We start from the raw sequence: 23,184 nt of genomic DNA, 5'->3' as shown, positions 1-23,184 counted from the left end.
GATGCAACTGAAGGGTTTGGATGTGACCCTACACAGGTTTGGAGTTTCTCTTCTCTCTCAACAATTGAAATCAGAGAGAAGCTCAAGTTGTTAGGGCCACATTTTTAAAGGTATTTAGGTCTAAAGATGCAGATAGGTGTGTAGTGGGACTTCCAACAGTACATAGGTTCTGAACTCCTACAATGGGGGCTGGGTAACTATGTATATCTTTAGGCATCTAAATACCTTTAAAAGTCTGACCTGTAGTCCCTAGATTTTTACATCTGGTGGCTGGTGCCAGAACATTCTTAAGGTGAGCCCCAAACTCCGGTACTCATACTTCAGAACATATTCAACCTGCACATGAAGGGAGTTTGGAAGAAACTTTCACGATGGACTGGTTAATCCATAGTTGCTTACTACTGGGTTTCTTGTGCCTTCCTCTGAAGCATCTGGTACTGGTCATTCTAGAGTGAAGATACTGGACTAGATGGACCATTGGTCTGATACAGAATATATGGCAATTCCTATGCTCCTGTATTTGCTTCCATTCTTGCTCAAGCAAAGCCAGAGTTGGCTGACTTTCAGGGTATGATGCAATACTTATATATGCAGACTACTGCTGAATGGTTGGGTAGAGAAGAGAGTCTTGTGGTAGTAGAGACATTCTGAAAAGTTAGATTTTTTATTATTATAATAATATGGTCTCATTAAACTGTTCATGTGCTTAAAACACTGAAAACACCACTATAGTTTGAACAAATAAGTTAATTAAGGCAAGAGTATGATCCAACAGAAAAAAAAATAGCATGCTTTGAGAGGTCTTCAGTGAGACACTTACCCTGATATATCTGAGTAGATTGCTGTGTCTACAAAGTACGTTGGCAACAGGTGAAAAACCAAGAGCAAAATGGCTTTGCATCCTTCTCCTTGGGTGAGCCACAGATCTAGAATTGCAGGTATAGCTGCCCAGTATGTTCCCAGAAATGGAACAGCTCCAAGGATTGCTGCCAATGCTAACATAATAGAGTACACCGTCAGTCAGAAATTAGGAAGAAGAGATCAGAAAACATAATATTTTACAAAAAAATAAAATACTTTGGGTCAGATTCTGCCACCTTTACTGTGCAGACAGCCTCATTTAAATCAGTGGCACCACTTGGAATAAGGAACTAAAAGAAGTGACAGCCCTTCCTTTTTTTTTTTTTGTTATTACACCTCCTCCAAAATTGTGATACCTAAATTCTTTCCATATCAAAAATGTTTGATTGTGACATAAAAATGGATGGGAATTAAAAAAAACAAGCAGGAGAAGCAGTCTTGTGAACCCAAGGTAGAAACTTCTATTTCACTCCTGGGAGAATTCTGCATCACTGAACAATTCAGAATTTTGCAGAAATTAACGTTGTACGCACAGAATTTCCTTCTTCTCACACAAATGGGCTGCAGCACTGCTGGCTGCCACTAGGGGCCGCTGGACCCAACAGAGCCCAACTCCCACACAGAAGATCCTGCCAGGGAGAGGGGGATGGAGCTAAAGGGTTCCTGACAGCTACAGTTCCCAGCACCCTCTGAGGGAAGGAAAGGATGGTGCGCAAGAAACTCCATACAAGCGTAGGACCGAGCATCAGACTGTTTCTCCCTCTGGATGCCTGGGTTCGGGGAGAAAGGCTATCTGGGCAAGGGGGTGGGGATGGAAGAGGGTTCAGGTGTATTGGGCGGGGGGGACACGCAGCTAGGCACTTGGAGGGGGAAGGGAGCTGAGAAACAGGAACTGGGTTGTCAGATTTCTTTAGCTCTCTACTTCTGGGGGAAAATTTGTGTGTGTCTGTATTGTTACAGATATTCTTACTGACAGGTATTTTGAAATAAATTACAAAAATAATTGAAATTGGAGTGATTATGTAGTGTTCTTCTGACAAATAAACTTTGCAGAATTTTAAAATATTGTGCGCAGAATTTAACTTTTTGGCACAGAATGCCTCCAGGAGTACTATTTATACACCAATACAGTTGTGATCAGTAATATGGAAATTAAAAAAAAATTGATTTATACTTTTATTATAGACAGGGCTCGTAAAGCTACCTGTTATTATGGTTGTCCAACACTTCCCTTTTTTAAAGGCCCTGTTGTCAGTTGCTTACAACTTTGCTAAATTTTAACCATTTCCACTGAAATTTTACATCATGTCATGTGGCCGTCTCAGGCAGGCCTTCCCCGCCGCCCCCTTTTAAATAAAAGCTTCAGCCATTTCCAAGAATGAGGCTAGGAAAAAATTCTTTGCATAGCTCTACCATCCCATGCTTTGGAGCAGGGACTGGAAATCTCTCAGGGATGTGGCTTTTGCTGTCCCCTGGAAGTCTGACCAAATTTAACTGACCTATAAGGCTTTGAAAAATGTCAGTTCACACACGTGAACTGACAATGATTTCAGAGAATTTAGGTGCTAAAGAAGATTCTGTCCTCATTGAGTATGCTCCAGACTCTTACGGCTGCTAATGTCAATCAGATGGGGCATACGCCAACCCCACGGAGTGAGTGGGCACGCTTCATCCTCTCACAGCTTGTGTGTGCATGAGTGAGAGACAGGCTTATGCATATGCCATCCCCACAGAGCACATGGTCTCTCTAGCCCAGGGCTACAGAAGCAAAGACAGACTTCCCCCATTGTGGCTGCTCCAGGCTGGAGTGGGGCAGGCAACGGAGCCGACACCAAAAAGCCTCCCTCTCCGGTGCTCTCAATGACAACCCCCAAATGGCACTCTCAAAGCGCAGCAAAGGAAGCAGATTTATTGCAGAAGGGACAAAAACTGGACTGGTTAGAGGGAAAGGAGTAGATTAGGACAAAATGTCTGGTGAGCCTAGGACCTCTCAATGAACGTTAGTTTTGGCATTTCCTTACTTCTGAGTTCTTGAATTTGAAATCTTAAAAGTTCTTTTAGAATAGTTTGCGTGTGTAATTATTAATATTTCAAACAAAGGTCTTTATACAGGCAATATTTAATCACTACTGCCACTGCACAATAAATGGATACATAGCTACCATCTGTAAAATAAATAACATTTGCTTTGGTTCTTACCTGATGGTATGAAAACAATATTAATTCCAAATATGGTGTGAGTGAGCCAGGTGTACAGTCCATAGAACCCAGCCATTTTGAGAGAAGCATCAAACACACCTCTAGAATGATCAAAGAAACCCAATTAAACTACTGATTACAAAAGTGGGGGAAATATCAAAACATGTCCAAGTGCATCATACACTAGTGAAGTAAGTTACTTGGTTCAAATTGTAATGAAGAATAAATTATCCATTTGTTCCCTATGCCAAAGGATGCATTCAACCCAAAGTGGATTTTTTGATTTGCCAAAATTTTCTCAATTGTCAGATTCGGTTAAACCCAAAATGATTCCCCCCCATTTTTTCTAAACTGCCTGTGAGCTGAAAATTCAGTTATTCACACCGCTCTACTTACTAGCTTTATGTGCCTTCCCTTGCTAATAATCATCTACATCATCTCTCTGCTAGGGCTTAAGAACCCAGTAATTTCAACTTCCTCCTGCTATCCTCTCCCTGCTGCCACCTTACTCCCACATTTTAGGAGCTGTATAACGTATCAAATGTTTTTGAAGGAATTTATATATATCTAGTCATTTAAAATGCACCTATTTGAAGTTTTGAGTATATATACACAACTTAAACATTAGGACCAATGTCTCAAATATGAAATCCTCAAACAGACCTAAACTAGAAGCTTGTCATCCAACACAAAACATTCAGCCACTTGCCCAGAAAAGACATGAGGGAGAAAAAAAAAAAAGTTTTGCACAGTGACCTGAAAGTCAACAAATTCAGATCAATATGGGTGGCGGGGCGTGGTTTGAAACATTGTTGATGCTTCACTGAAAACACCCTGGACACTATAGCTGATCTCATTTGCCATAGCGCCACATGGAGAAAAGCATAGTCTGAAATAAAATACTTCAGGGCCTGGTTAGTGCAGAATATACAATATATTTTAGTTATGCTAGAAGGAAACAGCTCAAATCTTTATAAGGAAAAACAATCACAGTAAGCAAGCAAAACACCAGAGCTTGTATAAAAACTTCAAAATACTAAGATACTATCATATTTCAATTATTAGATGAAACAATCAGCATTATTTCTGCACTCTCCTTTTCTATTACATTGAATGCAATATGCCAGTTTTCTCTACAAAAGTTTAAAGAATATAATTTTCTTGTAGTGAAAGTCTGTTTACAGAACTAATTCTGTTTTTAATTACTTACGCTATCAAAATAAATCATATGTGAAGTGTTAGGAAAAAACATAAGTTCTGTTCTGATTAACTGAAATTCCTGTTTTTTACCCACTAGCTTCACAAAACTAGTTTGGCAAGCATTAGTTTAAAACCTGTACACAATTTTGTCTGTAGTTGGTTTCCTTGTCCAAGATCTTTAGAGCAGTGACTTTTAGGTTTTGGTGAGGAAAGCCTTCACAGAGGCTCACAAAGGAAGTGCTACATATGTACCACCAAGCCCGGAAGGAAGCAGTAAAAAAAACATTTCAACTATACCTACTGAGGGCTCTCCTGTTGGTAACACTAAGAATTCATCTCTTCCCTCCTATCTTCGCCTAATACCTAAACTCTTGCCAAAGCAGTTTCCTCCTCTGTCAGGCTCTTCTAGCTCCTGAACCTATTCCAAGGCGTTCCCTTCTAATGATGAAACAAACCCTTCTTCTACAGAACAAAGAGAGCGGTCTGCAACCATTAAGTGAGGCCCCTAATTGGCGATGTGAATTTTTTTTTTTTTAATTGCTATATAGCTTGTCAGGAGCCTTCAAAAATAAGAAAAAAAATCATAATTAGGAGGATTCCGTTACACTTTAATACTTAAACATTGGTTGCGGGAACCCAAGTTCCAGTATGGGTTAATATAAAACTTTTAAATCCTCAGGTTTATACTGTCCTTTGAAACTGAATATGAGCTGCTACACAAATAAAGTTGAGGTTAATTTTCTAGCCAAAAATCACTGAAAAGTATCCCCACAGTGTGTCTCTGCTTACTGTCTCTTAGAAGATGCTTGTATACTTTGCCAAAATTAGCATGATACATGGTCTCCAAAGAGATTTTTGAGAGTGGATGGATATTAGTTTTCAGTTTATGAGCTCTGGCTTGAGACAGGTGTCTGAGGTACCAACTTCACTTGAAATTAAACTGTTCCATCTACAGCTTCTTGAAGGATTTTTCGGGTACTCAGTCATTGAAAATTTCCCCATAGCCTATGAAAGAAGAGAGGACTGTCCTACTATGATAAATGTAATAGTAAACAGAAACAAACTCCATGAGCCAAAAAAATCTTTTGGATTTCTAAATATAACTGTGTGTATTAGAAAACAATTGTAAATCTGCTTTCTGCACACAGGAAAGACCTTGAAACAGAGGATCAAATTCATTTTAACAACAAAGTGAAATCTGTAAGAACTGCATCCACTTATGCCATGCACTCAGCTTAAAATAAAGGCATTTCAGACACGTCTTTGATAATTAGCAATAGCTAATATATTTTCTTAGTATGCCACAGTTTTAATGAGTATGTAATCTGCACAGATCAGTAAGATTTAATCTCAGTGAGACCATAAAAATCATCACTATGTATCTTTAGAGCTGTGTATTTACTTAGATAAGTTATTTTTGTTAATTACTTATTGATAATGCAGTAGGCTGAGCTTTTAAGTAAGTTTGATAGTGTTTACACTGATAAGCCAGTTATTCATTATGCATATGCCGTTAGAATAATAAAATCCAGGAAATTGACTGGACAGGCTTAAATTTGTTACACTCAAAACTCTGGATCCAATTTCTGCTATCATAACTATGAAGCATATCTCTGAATGTGAGCCCAGTTAGTCATTTTAGTAACTAATATCAACATTATGCATTATCTCCTCCACCTTTGTGATGACAGACCCTCAGAGCGGTTTTGTGCAAAAATCATAAAGTTCTATATTACCATAAAAAGTGGCAGACCTTTCTGACCCAATTTAGCAAGCTAACATTTTCACTCACACAGGAAGGATTTATTTGTGCTTTTGAACCTGCTCAGTTGTGTAATCCAAGAGGGAGGTGTGAATGTTCCTCAGTCTTTACATGTTTCAGCAAAGTCAGAAAGCCAAATGCAAAGGAACACCGTGTGAATGAAACACCACTTGGAGAAGCTGTGGTCTGTAAATGGGATTACAAATTCAAGAACAGTGTATGGCATACCTTGATATTCTTGGTTTTACTTAACTGCAAAAGGCACACACATGATAAAACAAAAGAATAGTAAGTGCGCTCACCTTGTGCTATTCAAGATCAAAATCTGGGGGGTGGGGTGGGATCAGGTTGGATCCCCACCTACTTCTGGATAGTTACATAGCAGCAGTGGCCAGAAACCCACTTCATTTTATCATTTCTACTTAGCCATGAAGTTGTAGATTCTACTATGGTGATTCCTGAATTTTTCCTGTTAGTACTGGATTAGAATGAATGCAGTGAGGCTAGAGTTTCCTGTTAATTTCTTTGTGAAATTTACAGTGATTCTCTCTAATTAGGACTTAAATGAGTTGGCTCCTGGTGATCTCACGCTACCTTTCCCCCATGAGATACCTCTGAGATCACAGGAGGCAAACAGCCCCTAGTCCTACAAAGAAAAGGTAGAAGGACGACATTTAGAAGTTAGGGTTTCTGGACTGTGAAATCTACTTCATGTTTCAGCTGAAAGTATTATTTTACTTCCAGAGCTCTCTACAAGGCCTACTTGTTTTCTAAAGCTTTTCCTGAGCACTGGGGAAAGAGGAGCAAGTGGACTGGGCTGGAGGGAGAGTTTTCATTTGAGGGAGTAGAGTGGGCTTATGTGGGATGAATTTATTGGACACTATCCTAAACTACCAACATGTTTTTATATTAAGGGTACACACGCTGAGCATTGGATGCAAATATAATTAAAAATGGGAAAAAAATATGCCGTTCCAACAACTTGTAAAACATAGCATTCCACTGAGTACAGTAAATAGCATGTCAGAAGCCAGCTGGTGGCCCGTCACAGCGCAAAGGCCAGTAATCTGGATAAGGGAGCTCAAGCAACCTAGAATACTTGGTTACTTTTCATCTCTCAGAGAGGTTCAGGAGATACACAAAAGGAAGAAAAGGAGGACTTGTGGCACCTTAGAGACTAACCAATTTATTTGAGCATAAGCTTTTGTGAGCTACAGCTCACTTCATTGGATGCATTCAGTGGAAAATACAGTGGGGAGATTTTATATACACAGAGACCATGAAACAATGGGTGTTACCATACACACTGTAAGGTGAGTGTGATCACTTAAGGTGAGCTATTACCAACAGGAGGCGGGGGTGAGCGGGGGGGGGTGATCTTTTGTAGTGATAATCAACGTGGGCCATTTCCAGACAATTAACTTAGGCTTGAATAAAGACTGGGAGTGGATGTGTCATTACACAAAGTAAAATTATTTCTCCATGTTTGTCGCTCCCCCCCCCCCCCACCGCCCGTTCCTCACACGTTCTTGTCAACTGCTAGAAATGGCCCACCTTGATTATCACTAGAAAAGGGCCCCCCCCACGCACACCCCCGCTCTCCTGCTGGTAATAGCTCACCTTACCCAATCACTCTTGTTACAGTGATTAGGTTACAGCTTGTCAGTTAGATTTTTTGTGAAAAGCCATGACTTTTAGCCCTCTTAAAAGAGTTTGCCCTATCAAGATAAAAACTAAACAATAATTCTTTATATATCCAATTCCACCATGAAAATGTGGAAGGAAAAATTATAGTAAAGTAATTGACTGATTCAGTAAAATTCAGAGACCACTCTACTAAACAAAATGAGATGAGATCAACACTACTTTTGTCCTTAGGAGAAGGTGTATACAGGATCAAGCATGTTTGCCATCAGAGCCTGCTGCTGAGAAAAATCTCTTGGCTAATGTTACAGCCACAAAGAAAAACTATGAATGGGCAATGTGAAGGAATAGGTAGATGAGTTTTCAAATTGTAGGAGACTTGTGAAAATAACATTTAAATACCACAAACTCATCCATTTACAAATCTGGGAATACACTTCTACCATACCCTTAAGCCATTTTACTAGATTAGGAGGGGGAAAAAGACTTGGCCCCATCCCCAGCACAGTAAAAAGGTAAGCAGAGATAGTTATGTACACTTTAGCTGTAAATCAACATAGGATTGTCTTTATGAGACATAAAATGTTCCATAATAAATCAGTCAATGGAACAGAATTGGACCACCTTTAAGTTTAGTCGGTATATCAGCTTTAAAAGACTTCCTCCAACATGACTTCTTAGAAGATCTTTCCCATAATTTCTATAGCAAAGATGTGATTGACTAAAGAAATGCAGGGTACATCTACACGGCAATTAGACCCCCAGTCAGCTGGCACTGGCCAGCCGCAGGTCTCAGGTTAAGGGCTTTTTAATTGCAGTGCCGACATTTGGGCTCAGGCTGCAGCCCAAGCACTGGAACCCTCCAACCTCACAGCTTTTTAGAGCCCGGGGCTCCATCCAGAGCATCTACACTGCAATTAAACAGCCTCTGAGCCAGAGTCAGCTGGCACGGGCCAGCTGCAGGATTTGAATGGCAGTGTAGACATACCCACAGTGACCCCAGCTTCAATAGCCCAGCAACCACACTATTAGGAGAGGTGGGCTTGAAGAACAACAACAGAATGTACATTCTTGAAGAGGGATAATATATCCAAGAACTACATCTGTGAAGTGAAAAATCACTCAGGTCCTGTCCTGCCAGAGCTTTAGAACATTTCAACGTCTCTACATTCTCTGGCATAGAACACTGAACATTGTGTGTTCCAGTTTGTGATGAACAAGTCTACATATGGATTAGTCCACTTAAACAAAAAAACAAAAACAAAAAATCCAGCCACTGATTCCTTTGAAGGCCACTCAGGCCTGTTCATAGTAGCAACTTAAGGTGGTTTTCACTCCTCCAGAAGCAGATGAGAAAGCATTGACCTTGTTCATGGTGCACCATTCCTGAGATCTACTGCATCTTTTCATAGCCAGACCAAGATCCTCCCTGCCTATTCAAGTAATAGTCAGCCACAATATTACTAAACAATTAAAAAAAGGAGTAATACTAATCCTGTGCAGGGAGAAGGTTAGGATTGTGACTGCTCAGGCTGGTGAAGAGAGGAAATGACGGATTGCTATCAGGTAGAGATTTTATTTTGCATCCAAGGAGCATGCACATGCATGACCCTGACAGTTTACTGCATTGAGAGGGGTGGCAACTTGTAAGACAGTGCTTGTTACTCCTAACGTGGATCTGTAGAAGCAAAATAATGAGAAGAAAGTTAAAGTTACATAGTTAATCTCTCAAAATGTCTGGAAATGCCATAGTTAAAGTTGCACACTCAACCTTAAAAATGCCTCCTCATATGTATGTGTAGCAATACAGTCTAATTACATTACCACATACAATTTCTCAAATACACTATACAATTGTTCTACACTCTTAGATATGCATGCATAGGATGCTCGAATTCTTTTTAGCAACACATTCACTGTCTTAGCCATTATCTCCTTATTCCCACACATATCCAGTACAAGTTCTCTCACGAAGTACACATTTTAATAATTTTGTCAGCACCTGGGTAGTTCACAATTTTTTTCCAACCACCTACGCAGACTTTCTTAGAAATTAGGCAACATGACAACTAACTACCAGGCGAGCTGAGTTAGCAACACTCGTGGACTACATGTGTCAGCAAATTCTCACTACCCTTGTTCTTGATGTATGTCATGTAACAGTTTAATTTTCATATAAATTAATTTAATGGATTTTTGGCATATGGACAATAGTATGCAGTACTAGAAAATGTGATGTATTTAATGTTGTAGAAAAAGCTGTACATTGTGTGTGTGCACACACACACACAAACACACACCTGTGTATAGTTTTATATAAGGTTAATTAAGCAACTCTATATTACATGGTATTTAGATATACTTGTATATATTCATGTACTTTTAATATATATTTTATACTGTACACAATTATATAATAGTCCTCCTACAATTTCATACCTTAATTGTATGTAAATCTGTTTATATACACTTATAAACACATATACCATACAGATATATAAATATTATATATGTTTATTTATATATGATCTAGAGGAAAACTGGATGAGAATGGAAATACACAAATAGCACTTTCTGGAAACCTGCTGTCTGCCTGGGGAAAAAATTTTTAGCTTTTTAAAATTACTGACCCCCATATATTGCGCGTCGATATATCTGGTTGAGAGAACTAAAAGATCAGGCACATGAGGCAGATGGTAGCCACAAAAACAGAATGAAAATCCTAGGTAGGTTACAATACTGACCGCGTTGGTTTGAAAATATGGAAGCCCTTACACAACCAGCTAATGTTAGCTAAATACACTTCATTTCCCTAGTCTAGAGAGAGCCTAGAAGAGGATAATATTTTCTCAGTATTAGATCATGCAGACAAGTGATTCGGTACATTGAGAGTAGTATATTACTAAGGTCCCATATGCTTTTTTGCAGCTTGACCTAAATGCTGCAGTGGAGCGTTATGGAAGACTAGAAATTCTGTAGTAGCTCTGGAGAAGTTAAAAAATAAATGGGAGGCGGGTTTGTAGAGTAATATGAATGAATAAACTGAATGCCTTTTCCTATTTAATTTTATATTAAAATTAAATTTATATTCACCCTGAACATTAATTTTCAACAGTAACTGGCTCTTATCTAATGCTTTTCATCAGTAGATCTCAAAGCTCTTTAGAAAGGAGATCCATGTCATTACACCATTTTACAGATGGAGAAATGGAGGCACAGAGAAGGGAAGTGACTTGCTTAAGGTCAACCAGCAGGTCAGTGGCAGAGCTGGGAATAAAACCCAGTTCTCCTGAATCTCAGTCCCATGCTCTATCCCCTAGGCCACACTCAGAGAATGGTATTAGTCCAGCCACTGCAGCCATCAGGGAAAACTGGAGATTTGAAATAAAGTGGGTGATAGTTTAGGATTTTGGAACACAGGAAGGTATTGGAGGCTATTTTAAGCTGGGAAATAAGCAAGTTAGCTGGTTATTTCTGTTAAAATTACCAGCAGTAATTAACCAAGTTAGTTAATTATGACATTTAAATTATCATTAGGTTTCAAAATTAACGCTTCACTGTGATCATCAGGTAGTTCATCCTTTCTTTAGAGCTAGTGTCTACCTCATTCTGCACATAACCTGAATCATCACTGAATTCATTTGGAACGTTGAATCTGAAAGGTTTTCACCACCAAAGCCAAAGTGTAGATTCTGGTACACAAATGAGATTCAAAAAGTGGATTCTATGCTGATTTCAGAAAGGCAAAAGGGGAAGGAAGGAAGGAAAATTTTGGAAATGCCATTTTTAACCTTCTACCCCCACTCGATTCATATATTATACTCACTGAAAACAAATGAACACTATATACACACACAGACAAGAACTATAAATTGTGAAAATGCAACTTTTCTGCATTCTTGTGAACAATAAATCTCTGTAAAAGATACTTCTGGTACTGAAAGGACAGACAGTGCATGCAGGCTTCTTTCAAGACTTAGTTTGTTAACATTTGTTTAATAAAAACTCACTCAATTAAAAAGGTATACTATTAACACTTCAGTCAAAAATTCACACATTCTAGCTTTCCTGAGCATATTATACACTTTTACCCTTAATATGCTGGAAGACCATTGTTTTCTCTGGGAACTGTATCACCATCTCATTTTCTTGACTATTTGACTATTCTGTGAAAGCAATAACCTGGATACATTTAGGTGACTGATCAGCTTTTGCATAGCACAGCTCTCTACATCTAAGTTACTACAATAAAAGCTGTTTTATCTGGCACTTCACCAACTGGAAACCTCTATAAACTGCCATTTCTGACCTTCATTGAAATTTTGGTTGGTGCTGGGCCGGCAGGGGGTTTTGGTGTGGGAGTGGGTGCGGAGCATGGGCTCTGGGAGGGAGTTTGGGTGCGGGAGGGGGCTCAGGGTAAGGGCACAGGAGAGGATGCGGGGTGCCGGATCCAGGGGCCGCATACCTTGAGCACCCCACAAGTGGCGACCTATCCCTGCTACTCCTAGGTGAAGGCATGACAGGCGGCTCTGTGCACTACCTCCACCCCACCCTGAGTCCTGCCTCCGCAGATCCCACTGGCTGGAAACCATGGCCAATGGGAGCTGCAGGGGCGGCACCTGAGGGCAGAGGCAGTGCACAGAGCCGTGCCTTCGCCTAGGAGCAGCTGGGACAGGTCGCTGCTAGCGGGGAGCCGCCCGAAGTGAGTGCCCCTCGGATCCGGCACCCCCTCCCACTGGCCCGAGCCCTCTCCTATACCCAAACTCCTTCCCAGAGCCTGTGCCCCAACCCTGCACTCCCTCCTGCACCCAAACTCCCTCCATCTTAGTTAACCAGCATTTTTCACTTACCGGAATTCCCCATTCCCCCAGCTACTGGATAAAACAGCTTTTACTGTAAATAAAAGTTCTGAAGTGTTAATAGAAACCTGGATTGTTCAATCAAGGCACTGTAGGTCTCTGCATCAAACATTGCCTTTTCGCTTTTAGGCAACTTTGGTTCAGCCCCTTTCTTCGTCAGGAGAACCTTTTCTTAAAAATCTGGAGGCCATTTCCTTTTTAGGAAAAACTCAGATCATTTGGGAGAATTTTCTATAACCAAGACTCTCAAGATTTTTAAACGTATTAAAAATGGATGAAGAAAATAACGATAACACTACTCATCTTCCTGATGTTACAAAACTTGAGCTGTTGCTAAGAAGAATGTTTCAAGAATCCAGTCAAAACACTGAACTGGTCTTATGACTTCTATAACACTGGTCAGCCCCCACCAAAAACTGAAAGCTGCAGTAACTTTAAGCCACAGCCATACCCGTGTGCATGCACTCATGTGAAAATATCGCACACACTAAATTGCACTGAGGCCGTGACAACATGCAACTTAGTAATGTGCAATATCTCCACCAGAGCAAGCAGAATGGAAGCTTCAGGGAAGAAGGGTATGGTGCATTCAGGAAGAGAACGACATGCTGCTAAGGGAAAGGAAAATGGTTCAGGCAAAGGTGTGCATGCTGCTACTAAAGAGATCCACGAACTTGAGAATTACCACTTCATCCAATCAGAAATGAGGAGACAAAACATGTATCCCTAAAAGTAGAGGGATGATGCTATCAAGGTGGTAATAGTCAAAGACACAGTGAAATAGTTGGGTGATTATGAACTAACTTCATACAAAGGACTTTAAAGCCTGAATCGAAAACTGACAGCTTCAAGTACCCTGGGAAAGCCGTTATCTGGTAATTTACACTCCAGCTCTCAAAGTACTGCTTTATTTTAAAACAATTACGTTCTGAGTATTTTCACTTACTGAAGTATTAATGACTAATAGATTCAAAAGTCCTGTAAAATCTAATAATGCTAGTTCATATCTGAAACAAGTTTTCTTGTTAGTCTTGAGTGAAAGCCTCAGCAAATATTTCCATCAGCTCAAAACCTTCTTTGGCCAACTAACACTGCATGTTTGTTTGTTTGTTTTTCCCCAAAAGTCACCAACGCTGCTGCTAGCTAGGCCATAGAAAGTTCTTTATGGAACGATGGAAGGTATGTTCTCTCCCAGCCACGGAGCATTTGCCTCTGCAGCATCCCCAAGACCTCCTGGCCTCGGGAGCGAGAAGTCTCAAGTGGTAGTGCAGGTGGCATGACTGGGTCAGCCCAAAACTGTATTTTATTTATAATTTTGAATCATATCCCACATGCACAAAATTCAATACAGAGGATCACTTTAAACTAGACAGGACACGTTTCTTAGACTAACAAAATCACCAGCATATTTTTAACAATACCATTAATTTAAATACATAATACTTCTAACTCTCCTAGGGGTACTCTGAAAATCAACACTAACTCCCAATAATTCTAATTTACTCAGACCTCATATGAATGAATTATAAAGGAAATAAACAAATAGTCTACAGATGTAGAATTGATCCGATTATAGTCTCATTACTTTGATTAATTGTGAAATGTAAGCACATGCAGCTTCAGTATCAAGACACATGGCAAATCTTGGTTTATTTCGTCAAACAATTAAAGATTGGTCCCCTTGGTCTTAATCTAACAAACGGAAATTTCAGTCACTATAATTGGTAATAAATGACACAGATCACTGAATGGAACAATGGTTGTTCTAGCATGCAACAGAACCCTGAAGAATTGTGTAAGTCTGCCAAACATGTTATTTCATGGAAGATTAACAACCCCTATTGCCCCTCTTCCACCATGGGTTCTGGCTGAATTTTAAGAAATACACTTTACTACTGAAGTATCATTCATTACACCCTTGGATTGCCAAACAATCCAGTTGACTGATGTAGGTTCTTTCTTAATAATTCAAGATAAGTTTAGGATGGATTATTTTTAGTTCTAACTATGTCAACCTAAGCACTATGCCTCTTGTGAAGGTGGAATTATTAGGTCGGTGTAGTTGGTGACTTACATTGACAGGAGCAACGTTGTAGTGTAGACACTTACAGAGTTAGGTCAACGTAAACTGTCAAATATAAACCAAGCCTGGGGGTAAGAGAGAGTGTTGGAATTTATGGGGTGTGTGGAAAACAACTGTATTAGCAACACAGTAACTAGTTGACCACTAGGGGCATGGGGGAAGTTTGGGGGTAGCGGTGGGAAATCCCTGTAAGGAAAAATTATTTATCTTGTTATTTTGCAGGGTTTTACATGTGGGTCTCATGCCTACAGTAAGTACTTACTTAACTTAACATTTTTGACCTTCTAAAACACCCAAAACTTGGTTTAAGAGCTCTATCCTGCTTCGCTTGCACCAATCTCAAGCACATCATAGACCCCGAACATGCCCAGTCATCTCTTTTGAAGAGCAGAAAAATAAGATCTTCTCTAATTATGTTTAAAAAAGAATTCAAGGAAGGAATAATACCAGATATGAAAGGACAACAGATAAAAGAGCTGCCTTCCAACTCTGAAGGAATCTTACAAGTGATCTTGGTAAAGAATGAAAATCACAAGGTAAGTAAATATACCATATCTGTGTCAGATTCTCAAATTTAGAAAGAATCTTGTCGGATGTTGCTAATTAAAGAGTGTAATTACAAATTAAATAAGGGCTACTACTCACAGGTATGATTTATTTATTTATTTTAAATAAAAGGTTGTAAGATACCTCACAAGGCATGGAACAATAAAAGCTTTTCTGAACATATGCCAACAAAAACTTCGCATCAATGTCACCGGTTTCCATGAAAGAACATTCTGACACTGAAAAACTCAAATGGGTGGGAGGAGTTAGTCTTATATATAAAGAAAAGGAGTACTTGTGGCACCTTAGAGACTAACAAGTGTATTTGAGCATAAGCTTTCATGAGCTACAGCTCACTTCATCGGATGCATTCATCCACTGAATGCATCCGATGAAGTGAGCTGTAGCTCACGAAAGCTTATGCTCAAATACATTTGTTAGTCTCTAAGGTGCCACAAGTACTTCTTTTCTTTTTGAGGATACAGACTAACACGGCTGCTACTCTGAAACCCGTCCTATATAGAAGTACTACAAGATAAGGGGACCATATAAGCAGTATTCTTCCTTAGAGACTGAATCTGTGCAAACTCTGTAAAAGTACTGAGCAAAACTAATAGGTTGCTTTGCATACAGCCATGATTTAAACATTCCTGTGACTGACAAAGGAAACTGTTCAGTGTTGGATAGAATAAATCTTCACCTTTACCTGACTAACTGCAGGCCTGCCAGATCATAGCAGTGAGAAATAAAATCAGTCATTTCAACACAATTCTTTAAGTTACGGTATTACCTAGGGAACCAGTATTAAAAAAAACAACAAAAAAACCAAAACACACAAAGAAAACATTGGATTAATTTTCTAATGTCTTAAATTCATTCCAAGTTCAACCCTAGGACTTAGGGCAGTTTACACTATAATGTAATTCCAGAGTTCAAACTCAGGCTCAACTCTAACCCTCCTTTCATCTACACACAAATTGCGTTAACCCAGGGCTCAGATCCAGGATCCCAGGACCCTGCAGGGGTGGAAGGCCTGAGCCTGACCCAAACTTGGACCCAGGGTTCAATCCTTATGCTTTGTAGTGTAGATGCTGTCCTAGTGGACTCGGGCTCTCGGAGTTTGCCAACAGTATTCCACAGTCCCACAGGCTGACACTCTTTGTCCTCTGGAGTCAGGTTTGGTGGACATTCAAGTTTTCCCACAGCGCATCACAAACAAAGGGCTAGAGCAACCATATTTTGGGGAGGGTGCTAGGAAATCTGGGATACGGATGGTTGGACTCAAGTGTGCATAATGCAGTACAGATACTGGATCCCCAGGTTGGAACCCAGGGTTCAACAGGTAATGGCAGGGTCTGCTAACGCAAGCTCTGCTAACCCTGGGTTTACACTGCAGTAAAGGCACACCTTCAGAGGCATGATTCAAAGCGGGATCCACGTGAATGTATGCTCCAAGTACTTAGAAGACTATTTATGGGCTGTTGCACTGCCCAGTTGTGCGTCTAGCTCCCCAATCCCATTCTCAACTGCACCTCCACAATCTGAATTAATGAAAAGGGAACAATCAGGAGTGGAACACATGGCACACAGCAGAGGGCCAACCTGAGATGCGTTTGTCCACACAGAGGCTCATAGCTCAATCAGTTCAGAGAGAAGGTGTCATCAACTTCACGGACGTGGCATCAATGGAACACAGAAGAATAAAAACCACTACTGATTGTCCACAGGAGACCAAACTGTAATTGGTGCAGGCGACTGGTTCATCAAATCTTTGCTGAATGACTGCTGAAAGCCAAGGTACAGGTCGGGCTTCTGAAGCCTCTCACTGACCCAAAAAATTGAGGCAGAACCCTTGAAGCATGAATCTTTTTTGGTTGTACTTTCCCTGTTCCTATGAGTGCATCTTACCTATCATTTGGAAGTATTTCAACTTCTGGGCACTAACTCATTTTAAATAATAAATAGTAAGTAAACCAGCTGCATAGTTATGCCCTGTTGAAAAAACACCAATGTACCAACTAAAATTGTTGCTATTGATTGGAAATCTGGACAAAGGATACCCTGAATCTTGTTCAAAGAACTATGAACACTAGGAGCCATAGCTGAAGTTGAGAATCACTGGGTAACATTTATGAGGCAGCTTCTTCACTGACCACTATCAGGAAAGGACTGACTGAAATGTTCTGGGGCCTCAACTCAGGTGCCTGGAACATGCCCGGTCAGGTAGTTTTTAGAGCAGTGGTTCTCAACCCGTGGCCCAATCAACACACAGCTGCAGCCCCACATAACTTGCTATAGGCCATAGTTAGTATATATATATTATGTGGCTGCAGCCCACATACTAGAGAGAGAGCTGCATATGAGGCCCACAATGGTAAATAGGTTGAGAATCAGCGGTTTAGAAGAATGAGAACCAAGAGTGAGAATTATGCACTCATGATACCTTTAGAGAAGATTATTAATTTCATTTCTGGTAGCCCCCATTACACTAATATCTCTAGGTTATTTGGCAGAGTTGGGTGCACAGAGATGTTTTGAGGCTGTATTAATGGTTGTAAAATGCTCTGAGAGTCTAAGATGAAAGGAACTAGAGGAGTGCAATTATGATGTTATAATTCATATCAGCACAGTATCTTGATCCTACTACTGTACATCCCAGACTACTATTCATCAGCATGTGATTTAACTAAGGCTACAATTATGTGACGGCGGTCACCACTGTCATGGAACCCCTGAATTTTGACATTTATGTGCTGCCCTGCTTTACCAGTTTGTTAGTATACTTTGATCAGCTGCCATGCATTAACATTTCGCTAGTAGCTCTGATCTAGTAGGGGAAGCAAAAGTGGATGGGAATCTGGGAGGCAATGACCATGAGTTGGTTGAGTTCAGGATCCTGACACAGGGAAGAAAGGTAAGCAGCAGGATACGGACCCTGGACTTCAGGAAAGCAGACTTCGACTCCCTCAGGGAACGGATGGGTAGGATTCCCTGGGGGACTAACATGAAGGGGAAAGGAGTCCAGGAAAGCTGGCTGTATTTCAAGGAATCCCTGTTGAGGTTACAGGGACAAACCATCCCAATGTGTCGAAAGAATAGTAAATATGGCAGGCGACCGGCTTAGCTTAACGGTGAAATCCTAGCGGATCTTAAACATAAAAAAGAAGCTTACAAGAAGTGGAAGGTTGGACATATGACCAGGGAAGAGTATAAAAATATTGCTCGGGCATGTAGGAATGAAATCAGGAGGGCCAAATCGCACCTGGAGCTGCAGCTAGCCAGAGATGTCAAGAGTAACAAGAAGGGTTTCTTCAGGTATGTTGGCAACAAGAAGAAAGCCAAGGAAAGTGTGGGCCCCTTAATGAATGAGGGAGGCAACCTAGTGACAGAGGATGTGGAAAAAGCTAATGTGCTCAGTGCTTTTTTTGCCTCTGTCTTCGCTAACAAGGTCAGCTCCCAGACTGCTGCACTGGGCATCACAACATGGGGAATAGATGGCCAGCCCTCTGTGGAGAAAGAGGTGGTTAGGGACTATTTAGAAAAGCTGGACGTGCACAAGTCCATGGGGCCGGACGAGTTGCATCCGAGAATGCTAAAGGAATTGGCGGCTGTGATTGCAGAGCCATTGGCCATTATCTTTGAAAACTCGTGGCGAACGGGGGAAGTCCCGGATGACTGGAAAAAGGCTAATGTAGTGCCAATCTTTAAAAAAGGGAAGGAGGATCCTGGGAACTACAGGCCAGTAAGCCTCACCTCAGTCACCAGAAAAATCATGGAACAGGTCCTCAAAGAATCAATCCTGAAGCACTTACATGAGAGGAAAGCGATCAGGAACAGTCAGCATGGATTCACCAAGAGAAGGTCATGCCTGACTAATCTAATTGCCTTCTATGATGAGATTACTGGTTCTGTAGATGAAGGGAAAGCAGTGGATGTATGGTTTCTTGACCTTATCAAAGCTTTTGACATGGTCTCCCACAGTATTCTTGTCAGCAAGTTAAAGAAGTATGGGCTGGATGAATGCACTATAAGGTGGGTAGAAAGTTGGCTAGATTGTCGGGCTCAATGGGTAGTGATCAATGGCTCCATGTCTAGTTGGCAGCCGGTGTCAAGTGGAGTGCCCCAGGGGTCGGTCCTGGGGCCGGTTTTGTTCAATATCTTCATAAATGATCTGGAGGATGGTGTGGATTGCACCCTCAGCAAATTTGCGGATGATACTAAACTGGGAGGATACTACTAAATTTGTAGATACGCTGGAGGGCAGTGATAGGATACAGAGGGACCTAGACAAATTGGAGGATTGGGCCAAAAGAAATCTCATGAGGTTCAATAAGGATAAGTGCAGGACTGGAAGAACCCAATGCACAGCTACAGACTAGGGACCGAATGGCTAGGCAGCAGTTCTGCGGAAAAGGACCTAGGGGTGACAGTGGACGAGAAGCTGGATATGAGTCAGCAGAGTGCCCTTGTTGCCAAGAAGGCCAATGGCATTTTGGGATGTATAAGTAGGGGCATAGCGAGCAGATCGAGGGACATGATCGTTCCCCTCTATTCGACATTGGTGAGGCCTCATCTGGAGTACTGTGTCCAGTTTTGGGCCCCACACTACAAGAAGGATATGGATAAATTGGAGACAGTCCAGCGAAGGGCAACACAAATGATTAGGGGTCTGGAACACATGACTTATGAGGAGAGGCTGAGGGAACTGGGATTGTTTAGTCTGCAGAAGAGAAGAATGAGGGGGGATTTGGTAGCTGCTTTCAACTACCTGAGAGGTGGTTCCAGAGAGGATGGTTCTAGACTATTCTCAGTGGTAGAAGAGGACAGGACAAGGAGTAATGGTCTCAAGTTGCAGTGGGGGAGGTTTAGATTGGATATTAGGAAAAACTTTTCCACTAGGAGGGTGGTGAAACACTGGAATGCGTTACCTAGGGAGGTGGTAGAATCTCCTTCCTTAGAAGTTTTTAAGGTCAGGCTTGACAAAGCCCTGGCTGGGATGATTTAATTGGGGATTGGTCCTGCTTTGAGCAGGGGGTTGGACTAGATGACCTCCTGAGGTCCCTTCCAACCCTGATATTCTATGATTCTATGATCTAATCACATTTCAAAGAGGACTAGATCAAAGCAAACTAAAACTGTTAACATGCAGCAGCAGGGTACACACAAGGTTCCCATTATTAGAGTGTGAAATTATCTATTTCTTACCAAGACTGTGCTATGAATTATGAACCATTTTACCATGACAAAATTGTATCTATAGATTTAATATATAAGCCATATCAGATGCACATGCAGTTTTAGCTTATTACTCTCCTTCAAGGTCAGAATCTGGGAAAAACTGATTTATTTTAATTTTTTTTTTTTTTTTTTAAGACAAGATACTTGCCACACTGTGACAAACAAGCAATTTTCCTGCAGGCAGCCTGATGAACTGACAGAATCATAATTTTTTTCCAAATGGCATGAGATCTGACAAACAATGATCAGATATACATGTAACAATAAGCATCAAACCACACTAGCCGTAATAATTCAAGAGAAGTCCCCACCATTAGTCTATTCTGACCATTAGTCCTCAAGAAATTGGTCATTAAGTTCAGCAAAAACTGCCTTATGGAAACCATATTATCTCAAAAATAGTAAGTCCTTTCATTCTCCTTTTTGCTGTTCTACATAACCCACTGTATTTATTCCATCTTAAGGCTGCAGCTAATGTATCCCATATTGATTCCAAGGCCAAAAGGGACCACTGTGATCATCAAGTCTGATCTGAATAACAAAGGCCATAGAACTGCCCCAAAATAATTCCTGAAGTATATGTTCTGGCATGAGGATCCCATATCAGGCGCAGTCTATACTTAAAAATTATACTGACATAGCTATGCTGCCCAATGCTGTGGAAAATGTCCCTGAGCACCGTAGTTAGGTCAACCTAACCCCCTGTGTAGAGGCAGCCAAGTCAATGGAAGAGTTCTTCTCCCAACCTAGCTACTGTCTTTTGGACAGGTGGATTAACAATCTCGACAGAAAAAAACCCTTCCATCAATGCAAGCAGCAGCTACGCTACAGCACTACATTGGCACATCACTGGACCATTGTAGTATAGATATACCCTCAGTGTTATGTCAAACTCTGTAGATGTGTGTGCAACTTAACATTCAGGGTACAATTTAGATTAACAGAGCGAAGGTAGGAAAAGAGACACATACAGGGATTAGGGAACAAGGGTAGACTAAAGAGACCTGACAGCACACACTTCTGCATATCTTTATATCTGCATTCTTTTAAAGTCAAATTTGACTTCTTGCATCTTCAAAATAAAGTCTTTGTCAGCAAGGCAGGCCAGCATCCCCTTATACTTCCCAATCGTTGGCTCTGCTTTATCTACCGCTGATGCCTGTTGTCTCTTTCCTTCCCTACACCTTGCTTCTCTGGCTTTACTTCTCTCCTCCCTTAGTTTCCATCCCCTCCAGTTCATTGTTTTCCTATATACTGATCCAATCCATTGCATTATCTGTGATATGGGTCTACAAAGTGAAACTTAAATTCTTTGCTGAATAGCACTTTGCAGCTAAGAGTATGCCCACAGCCCAAATCAACAAAGCAAAGAAGCTAGTCTCTGCCACTGTGGAATCAAAGATGCTATATAAATGTATGGGGTCATGGAAAGACAACTTGGGAGAAACTGGCCAGGCACTAAAGCACAGAAGCAGGATTGCAAACAGGATGAGTTTACTTAGTGCAGCTCTACTTAGTAACCTAATGAAATGCAGACAGCCCAAATCAAAAAAAGCGAAGAAGCTAGTCTCTGCCACTATGGCTGCTCTGTTCCCTCATGCCATGGGATGAAAAGCAAATAGTCAACTATACTAATGTTTGTAAGCTGCTACTGTAAGAGGATATCTAGAAACATCTTTAGTTAATTATCACAAAATAAGTAACTGTGAAATTAAAAACAGTTGTATTATAAAATGTCTCAGTAAAATGTATTTTTCAAAAGTTCCAACAATTGAAGGGGTTTTTTAGGAGGGGAAAGGGAAGAGACAAAGGTGGCACGTTTAGTGTGGAACAATCTGGATCAAGATTTTCTTCTCTGCCTCATCCCAACAGGGACACACTGGTCTGTTATTAACATACACTAAGTCCTTGAAATATGAGCAGCCACAACTGCACATCCTTAACATGAACAGTTAAAATTAAACTAAACTAAAATTATTCAATATTCATACAACAAAAATATGTCAGTCTCACAAAAAAAATGGTTTGCCACAGCTAGTGAGAAAGCATCATCATACCTTATGGCCTCTTCCACAGACTGGCCAACTATATTTGAGGATGGGCCTGGCTGCGACAAAGGTGTCAAGCTAATCACCCACTTCACTGGTTTGTAGTACTCATCACTGGAACTTAACAGATAAAACAGCGTGGTCAGGAAAATCACCTGTAAAACAAAACACAATTTGAAAGGAAAAAAAGCATTAAACACTACGCAGATAATAGGATGCAAATATGTTTCAGATCATTTAACATAATTGGGAAATGCAAAAAATGCTATTGGACACACAGACTTAGAGAAATGCATTGCAGGTCATACAGATGGCACATCTAAAAGTAAATCTTGCCTTTGAAAAAGGGATTTGACAGTTACCTGAAAGAGTTCCAAGCAATCATTTTTAATTTTTTTCCCCCAGTGCAGAGGCACCAGTCTTTTATTGCATCTTAGTTTGGAAGAGCTCCCAGAGAATCAGTCAGACTTTCCCTTTTAATCTTAGTGGCATCTTTCTGTCACATATTACACCTCTTATCATTTGAGTGAGACATTTTATTATCCTAGTTCTAATTTTGTCCTCCGTTTCCCCATGTTCCAAGATTCTGGAACCCAGATACTTGAAACTATGTGTTTTCTGTAACAGTCTGCCCATCTAGTTTCAAGAATAAGTCTTCAGTGTTCACAATATTGAAATTACATACCATACGCTCTGTTTTTCCTCTGCTTATTTTGAGCTCATATCGCTCCAGTTATCAAAATC

At 40.6% G+C, this 23,184-nt stretch overlaps 1 protein-coding gene across 3 annotated transcripts in view; it reads right to left on the bottom strand.

Moving 5' to 3' along the window:
• Positions 1-23,184, bottom strand: part of TMEM245 (transmembrane protein 245) — a 120,320-nt gene that overhangs the window by 6,869 nt on the left and 90,267 nt on the right. For all 3 annotated transcript variants that reach the window (XM_084620643.1, XM_084620645.1, XM_084620644.1), the window contains 3 exons: positions 22,450-22,595; positions 3,061-3,161; positions 821-995 (listed from right to left, as the gene is read on the bottom strand). In XM_084620643.1, coding sequence (XP_084476769.1) covers positions 821-995; positions 3,061-3,161; positions 22,450-22,595 — 422 coding nt within the window. The remainder of the gene's footprint in view (positions 1-820; positions 996-3,060; positions 3,162-22,449; positions 22,596-23,184) is intronic.

Source organism: Lepidochelys olivacea, assembly GCF_965140295.1.
Source record: "Lepidochelys olivacea isolate rLepOli2 genome assembly, chromosome: 2".
Taxonomy (NCBI): Eukaryota; Metazoa; Chordata; order Testudines; family Cheloniidae; genus Lepidochelys; species Lepidochelys olivacea.
This window is presented reverse-complemented; position numbering and strand designations above follow the sequence as displayed.